General features: G+C 50.8%; 1 protein-coding gene across 1 annotated transcript; it reads right to left on the bottom strand.

Moving 5' to 3' along the window:
- Positions 1 to 617: 617 nt before the first annotated feature.
- On the bottom strand, positions 618 to 4,778 carry pcdh7b (protocadherin 7b). Its single transcript, XM_053418097.1, has 2 exons — positions 734 to 4,778; positions 618 to 644 (listed from the first exon to the last, which is right to left on the bottom strand). The coding sequence occupies exons 1-2, from the start codon at positions 3,806 to 3,808 to the stop codon at positions 618 to 620; spliced, it is 3,102 nt and encodes a 1,033-aa protein (XP_053274072.1). The 5' UTR covers positions 3,809 to 4,778.
- Positions 4,779 to 7,477: the final 2,699 nt, after the last annotated feature.

The raw sequence follows: 7,477 nt of genomic DNA, 5'->3' as shown, positions 1-7,477 counted from the left end.
TCACTGCTAGGTCAATGAATTGATGCAGAGCCTGAAGTGCAGAAGAATGTTAATGTGACTTCCTGGCCAGATGTTCCCACTCAGGCAGAGACTGTAAAAAACGGACTCACACACCTTACAAAGCCATGTTTGTGCTGCGTTCAACCTACGTCTACCTTTCTCTCTGCTTTCTGCTTTTGTTATTTCTCTCTCTCTCACGCTCCCCCCCCCCCCCCCCCCCCCCCCTCCCCTTCTTTCTTGAGAAGAAAAGGTGGCCTTGTCACAGACAGGGAGCAGGGCAGGGCCTGACATGGCTAAGGAGGGAGGGTGACCAGAGCCCTGCCACACTCCCCCTCTGGGATAGAATAGCTGCAAACCAAACCCTTATGTGAGCTGTCGGGAACAGTCGCACACATATCTGCCTCAACACACACCCCGAGATGACAGTGAAAAAGTTTGGACCTGTTTTGGTCGAGTGGTAACACAAAAAAAAAAAACTTTCCGTGGCTAATCTGAACCTGACTCTTCCCCTTTTCAATATTACATGTGAATGGCACTCCAAGCCACAACAGATCAATACCGCTAACTTCACACACATTAGCACCATAAAGGCGACAAGACTACTGAGACTAGCCCTGTCAGAAAGCATTATGGTAGAGAGAACACTGAGAGGAAGAAACAGAAGACATTTAAGAGTAGTGGAGGGGAGGGTGGGGGGGGGGGCGGGGTGGGGGGATAGGACATTTCTTCTTACCTGTTTGTTGTACTTGTTGATGGTTTGACTGCTGTATTCAGAGCAGTGGTCAGATCCAAGGGAAATGTTATCTCCGGTGCCAACGAAGGTGTTGGCCGGGGGCAGGTCCTGAACGGCCTGGTGCTTTTTCCCAGCTGTGGGCGACTGCGGGTGAAGCTGGACGGTGGGGAGCGGCGAACTGGACTTGTAGTGCCGGGCCAGGTCGGGGCTCCCGGGCCCTCCGTTGACCGAGCGGTAGCGGCCCATGCCCGGACTGTCGGACAGCTTCTCGTTGACGCCGTCGTAGCGCTGCCCGTTGGGTTTGGAGGCCTCCACGGTGACGATGCTGCTGTAGAGCGGCTGTTTGGATTTCAGTTTCTTCTTGTCCTTCTTGGGCTTCTTGGATTTGTCGTGCTGCTGTGGCGTGAAAAAGTCCTCGTGGTCCTTCTTGCCGGCCTCGTAGCCGTTCTTGTTCTTGGGACGGCAATAACGGGCCATGACCACAACGAGGATGATGAGGATGACTGTCATGATGCCGGAGACGACTCCGATCACGATGCTCAAACGCTGTTTGCTCAGGTCATAGTTGGGGTCACCGGCGATGTTTGTGTTGAGAGACGTGCTCAGGCTCTTTGCCACCTGGGCCTCCACGACTGTAGAGTTGTAAAGAGTCTCATTGACGAACACGTGAACCAGTGTGGTGGTGGTCTGTGAAGGCTGCCCCCTGTCGCTCACCTGCACCACCAGTCTGTGGAGGCCATAGTGCTTCACCTCCAGCTTCCCCACCAGTGAAATAACCCCAAAACTGCCATTTATCTCAAACAGCTTAAAGGGGTTTCCCCCAATGATGCCATAGTTCAGTTCTGCATTGATGCCGGTGTCACTGTCGGTGGCTATGACTGTTCTGACCACAGTTCCGATGTTACTGGAGGGGGGGAGGAGGGTGTAGGAGCTGTTTATGGGGAAAGTGACCATCGGTGCATTGTCATTATCATCCATGACAAAGAGTGACACTGTGGCGGTGGCGGATCTCGGGGGATCACCGCCATCCACAGCTTTGACTCGGAAGGTGTACGTCGTCTTCTGCTCTCTGTCAAAGGACAGGGTGGAGAAAATAGTCCCGGTGTCGTTCTCAATAGAAAAGATCTCCTCCTCCTCTTCAATGAAAAGACTCATCTCTGCATTCTGGCCTTTATCTGCATCGATGACTGTGACCATGCCCACGGGGCTGTTGGGCTCAAGGTTCTCTTTGACATAGAAGGTGAACACATCCTGCATGAACTTTGGCTCGTTGTCATTCTTATCGGCCACAAGGACGACCACTGTAGCGGAGCCCTGAAGGGTGTTCACGCCCTTATCTTTGGCTATCACTTTGAATTCGTAGCGCTCCGTTTGCTCTCTGTCCAGGATGGTGTTTACTCGGATGTCTCCGCTGTCTGCGTCGATGGAGAAAATCCCATTTACTGATGAGTCGAGGGAATAGGCAATTTCAGCGTTCTTCCCACTATCTGCGTCGATGGCTGCCACTGTTGTCACCCTCTCGCCAGGGGCATTGTTCTCTGGGAATGACACCTCAACAACGCTCTGGCTGAAGATAGGGGGGTTGTCATTAGTGTCCCCGACTTTGACGATAACAGAGTTATTACTCGCCAGACTCGGGCTTCCAGAGTCCACAGCCACTATCACCACATTGTATTCCTGTGTGGCCTCGTAGTCCAGCGGTGCAGACGTGTGGAGGAAATATTTCTTTTTATTCTGCTCCCCCTCCATTTCACTGGCTGGTTTGAGCTGGAAGGGCACGTCCCCCACCACTGTGCAGGTCACAATCCCGTTTTCCCCCTGGTCACGGTCCGACACCTGCACTAAGGCGATGGGTGTGTCCACCACCACGTCCTCAGCCACATTGGCTACGCCGTCTTTTAAGAAAATGCGTCCAATCTTCCGTATCTCTATGGCCGGGACGTTGTCGTTTTCATCCCTAATGTTCAGCACCACGGTGGCCTTGTCCATTTTGGGCGGCTGGCCTCGGTCACGGGCCATTACCGTGAACCTCAGTTGGCTCACTTCTTCACGGTCAATGCGGTGCAGCACACTAAGCCACCCCGTGCTCTCATCCAACCTCAGCAGCCTCCTCACCGACTCCGTGGCGGCCCCGAACACATACTCGATCTGACCGTTGACCCCCACGTCTGCGTCCGCCGCCTTGAGCTGGAGGATGGGGGCCCCCGGGGAGCTGTTCTCCGGCAGGTCCGCCTCGTACACGCTCTTCTCGAACCGGGGGTTGTTGTCGTTCACGTCCGTTATCATCACCCTGAGAATGGCCTGCGAGGAGCGAGGGGGGTCTCCTCCGTCCCTGACGCGCAGCGTGAGCTCGTAGGAGTCTCTCTGCTCCCGGTCGAGGGCCCCTTTAATGATGAGCTGAGGCTGCTTCTCTCCGTCGGTGGTGTCAGCAACCTGCAGTTCAAACACGCTGCTCCTGCTCGCTGCTTCATCAAACCTCCTCTTCCCCGGGTACGAGTCCCCGTTGGAGCCCAGGCGCCTGGAGTTCTCCCCGTTGTCCTGGATGAGCTCGTATCTCTCTATTCCGTTTCTGCCAAAATCCCTGTCTGTGGCGGTGGGCAGCAGATACAGGGTTCCGATGGGTCTGTTCTCCTCCACGGACAGCGTGAGGACAGGGGACGGGAACGACGGGGTGTTGTCGTTGATGTCTAATATGATGACTTTCCCCTCGAACAGGTCGACCCAGCTCTGGGCTGGTCCGATGACTGACACCTCGAAATCTATAAAACACTCGTTCTCATCGAATATCATCTGGCACTGCTGCAGCTTCTCGCGGTCTATCCGCCGCTCGTTGGTGCTCAGCTCACCTGTGATGTTGTCTATTTTGAAGAAATCGGAGCCGGACTCCAGCGTGAACGTCACCTCACCGGAGCCGGCGACGATGCCCAGGTCGGCGGCGACGTTCCCCACCCTGACATCGGCGGGTCCCTCCTCGGCCAAGCGGTACCGGAGCACTTGCTTGGCGGCGGGCTGATTCACAAGCTGCAGGATGAGCAGGGAATAGAGCAAATAGTCCACTGCACCAGTAGTCCTCATGGCTCCGCTTTAAAAGATAAATGTTCCGAAAAATAAAAAAAAGAAGGTAATCACTGGTGGAAAGTCCGGAATGTCGTTTTTCATTCAGAGCGAAGCCCTCGGTTTGCGCAAAGACTTCATCCTCCGGTCGACTTCCGACATCGCTCCTGCTGCAGTGAAAAGCAGCAAGTGCACGGGCTTCCCTCTCTGCTCTGCCTCTTCCACCTCCGGAGCTGGATTGCTCTTTTCTTCTGTTAGTAAAAGAAAAACCGCAATGGTGTTGAAAAAGAGGGGGAAAAACCACACACTCACACACACGCGCGCACACTCTCTCTCAAACACACACACACGCACCAGGGAGGCTCCGTGCGTCCTGGACGGTGCCACGAACGGGCCTGGGTGGATTTTATGCGCGTAAAAGCCCAAATGTCACATCACCAGAAAGTGTCATCGGTTCCGCGTCGCGCCGTTTTACGCACGGCTGGTGGTTGTAATCTCCTTTTTTCCTGTGCGGCTGAGGCTGCAGAATATTCCTCCTTTCCGACGATATGTCCACGAATGTCAGAGGATCATTCGAATGCCCGCGCGTGCAGTTTCACAAACTCATCAACTCTCCGATCTCCCGAGGACGTGGATGTGAAATCACCTGTCCGGCTTCCTCTATCCCTCCTCTCTCTCTCTCTCTCTCTGTGTGTGTCTCTCTTACACCTCCGAGTCACTTGCAACCAACAGGGCTTGTATAGTTCTCTCTCCTGGTTTTTCCTCTTTTTGCGAGCCAACTCCAAAACGCACGGAAAAAAAGCGAGATTCACGGTTGCGTTTTGAAAATAACCAAAAATACAAAAACTTGAGAAAAATGTAAATCCGTTTTAGTTCTTGTTTTCAGACGTCGGTTGAATTCCTCAGTGCGTCCAGTAGATTCTGCCTGTTCCGTCACCTGCAGACGCGCCGCATGTGTTGGCAGCCCCTATCTGCAGCACTGTGAGAGGGATCCACAAATGATATTGCAGTCTCTCTCTGCCTCTACCTCCCTCTCTCGCTCCGTCTCTCTCTCTCTTTCTCTCTCCACCCCCTCCGGTTCCTTCTCACCCAGCAGCAGCAGCAGCGCACTTAAACAGAGTCCGACTTTAGTGTTGATCGCCGGGTCCTGAGGCCGGCAGACATTGTTTTGACCAGAAATAAGAGAGGGGTTGTGTAAAGATGATATCGCTCTTGTCCACCGGTAAAAAAAAAAAAAAAAAACAAGCGGGACGTGGCTCGGGAATCTGCAGAGCGCGGTTCGGCTGCTTCACATTTATAACCCGTGGATGTGGCGAATTGCACAGTCAAAAAAAAAACAATTTCATGTGTATTCCCTTATAAAAAGCCAACGTGGTGTTATTACATTCAGCAGCCGGCGCTACGTGGAGCGATGCTGCTGCTGCTGCATGAGATTCCGTGTGTGGCACATTCACAGTGCAACTTTTACGCGTACGATATGAGAGCTCCTCCAAATGTGTGTCCGGCAGCGCACGGCACGCAGCGTCTGCAGGACGGAGGAGTCGGGACGGGCACGGCTGTGTGCGCAGTGCTGTGGTTCCCCCCGTGGTTAACACTATATAACATGTGTGCGTGTGGTCGCCGGTGGCTGTTCTCTGTGGCGCAGCAGCAGCAGCAGAAGCAGCGGGCTCGACGTCTCTCAGCCCGTGCGTCCACTCAACATCCAGGAATCTGTTTAGACTATATAAAATCATTTTTTATTATAAAGATGAGTAAAAGGCAGAGATAACCCCCCCTTTACGCACCCCCTCCATCCTTTATCCGAGCATTGGGTTTCCTTACGCAGCCACTGCGCAAACCCAACTCCCTGTGTCCTAACACAGCTGCCCTCCAAGTGCGTGCGTGTGTGTGTGCGTGTGTGATGGGTACAGTATTGAGCAAACATCCCTGTGATGCACGGCGGTCATTCTGCACACATTCTTCTAAGGAGTGCACACACAGCACAGTCAGAGGAGGCAACTGAGCACTTTTGCGGTGCGTGCGTGGATTCATCACGATCCCGCAACACGTATTTTTGCACATGTTAAGTGTCAAATTAAAACAGTGCTTTTAAATGCGACTGCGGGAGCATATTTCCTTCTTTGTACTCTGGGGATGTGGGTGTAATACTGGGACAGTGCGGCGCGTAATGTGTGTGTCTATGAAATTATACAGTAAACGAGTGTAATGAGTGAGTGAAGGAGTGGGAGAGGAGGAGGAGGAGGAGAGGGAGCCGGTCTCAGCAGCTGCATCTCTCTCAGTCGACTGTCTGAATTCCTGCAGAGGCCGTATCCTTGCTTACTAGCGCCCTCTATCGTCACATTAAAATCAGAGCCCTCCCAAAAGGTTGGAGTGCAGCAGAGATGAAGTGGATCCAGTGGTTCTGGGTTATCAAGTTTTTTTTTCCAGCTATAGTTGATTAGCGTGTCTTATATTTAACTTGAATGTAAACTAGTTCTATACATAATAAGAGTTTAATATAGGAGGGGTATGTGTGTATTCATGTGCTACTCAGAATGTGTATGATTGTAAAGAGACAGGTTTAATCATCACAAGTCAATTATTGTCATAGCAGCATGATACACATGATTGTGGTTATTACAGGAAATGTTGTAGGCTAATTGAAAAAATATATTTAATATTACTGATAAGGGAAAGGGTTAAAATATATATTTAAACTCATTGTTTTGCCTTAAAACTGTCACAGATGTATTTACAGTATAGTACAAACATAAGACGTAAAAAACTGCAAACGATCAGAAACAAATATAGGCATGTAGTTTTAAAAGAGCTACAGCAAATACAGGTTTGTATCTAGATAGTTAACCCATGATTCCCGTGGTGTGTGTATAACTAACAAAACTCCCCAAAAGATCGAAAAACACTTTCCTGAGTGACTGGATCAAACCAGAGTCCACCAGCATCACCAGTAATGACCCCGTGTGTCCCAGGGCCTCTGCGATAACACCACACAGAGTGGAACTGAGCGTGAAGGCGATTTCTGAGCTGGTGTGTTTACTATCAGGAGCATAAAGATCAAGGCTCAAAAATCATCAGTGAAAATCATTACGGTAGTTGTGTGCGGCATCGATCTCGAGCTCCGGAGTGGGTGAGTGGTTTAAAATGAGCCGCAGCTCTCGATGCCTTTCACAAAGACCTCATCAGTGGAAACGAGGTGTTTTGAAAACGAGATGTTCCCCAAAAAAAAGAGAAAAAAGTGATTCATACTCCCACACGATGACTGAGAGCAGAAAATTAAAAGAATTTCTGATAAGAGATGATACACAGCCGCTCCCCCTCCCTCTGTCTGTGCCCAAAAAGTAATTTTCTGACTGAATCTTTTCTTTGTTAATACATATCATGCAAATATGAGGTAATGGGCGGAAAAGCAAAATGGCTCTGACTTCCGAAACACACTTAAAACAATTTCTTCACATCATTTTGCTCATGCATAGACAATCGAGAAGGTGTCGATGAAATGTGGGGAAAGAGAAAATGAAAAAAGGTGAGATGATTGCACAGTCTGCTGAATTAATGGTTTCCAATTCTATGAACACAATAAGAGCAGGGGAAGTCTGCCTGTCCCATTTATGTTAGTTACTGCTTATTATTGTGCTGTGACACTGAGTTGCAATTATTGTCGGCTGTCAACAATGAAAGTGCACGTGTGTG

This window comes from Pleuronectes platessa, unplaced genomic scaffold (genome assembly GCF_947347685.1).
Source record: "Pleuronectes platessa unplaced genomic scaffold, fPlePla1.1 scaffold_347, whole genome shotgun sequence".
Lineage (NCBI taxonomy): Eukaryota > Metazoa > Chordata > Actinopteri > Pleuronectiformes > Pleuronectidae > Pleuronectes > Pleuronectes platessa.
Note: the sequence above shows the minus strand (reverse complement) of the source record. Positions and strands in the feature narration are given on the sequence as shown.

Bases quoted from the DNA above. Each gene is read 5' to 3' on its own strand.
- pcdh7b (XM_053418097.1), bottom strand. From the start codon at position 3,808: ATGAGGACTACTGGTGCAGTGGACTATTTGCTCTATTCCCTGCTCATC. The intron at 645-733 runs GTAAGAAGAAAT...TCTTCCTCTCAG, and splicing joins TCAACAAGTACAACAAACAG to TGTTCTCTCTACCATAATGC.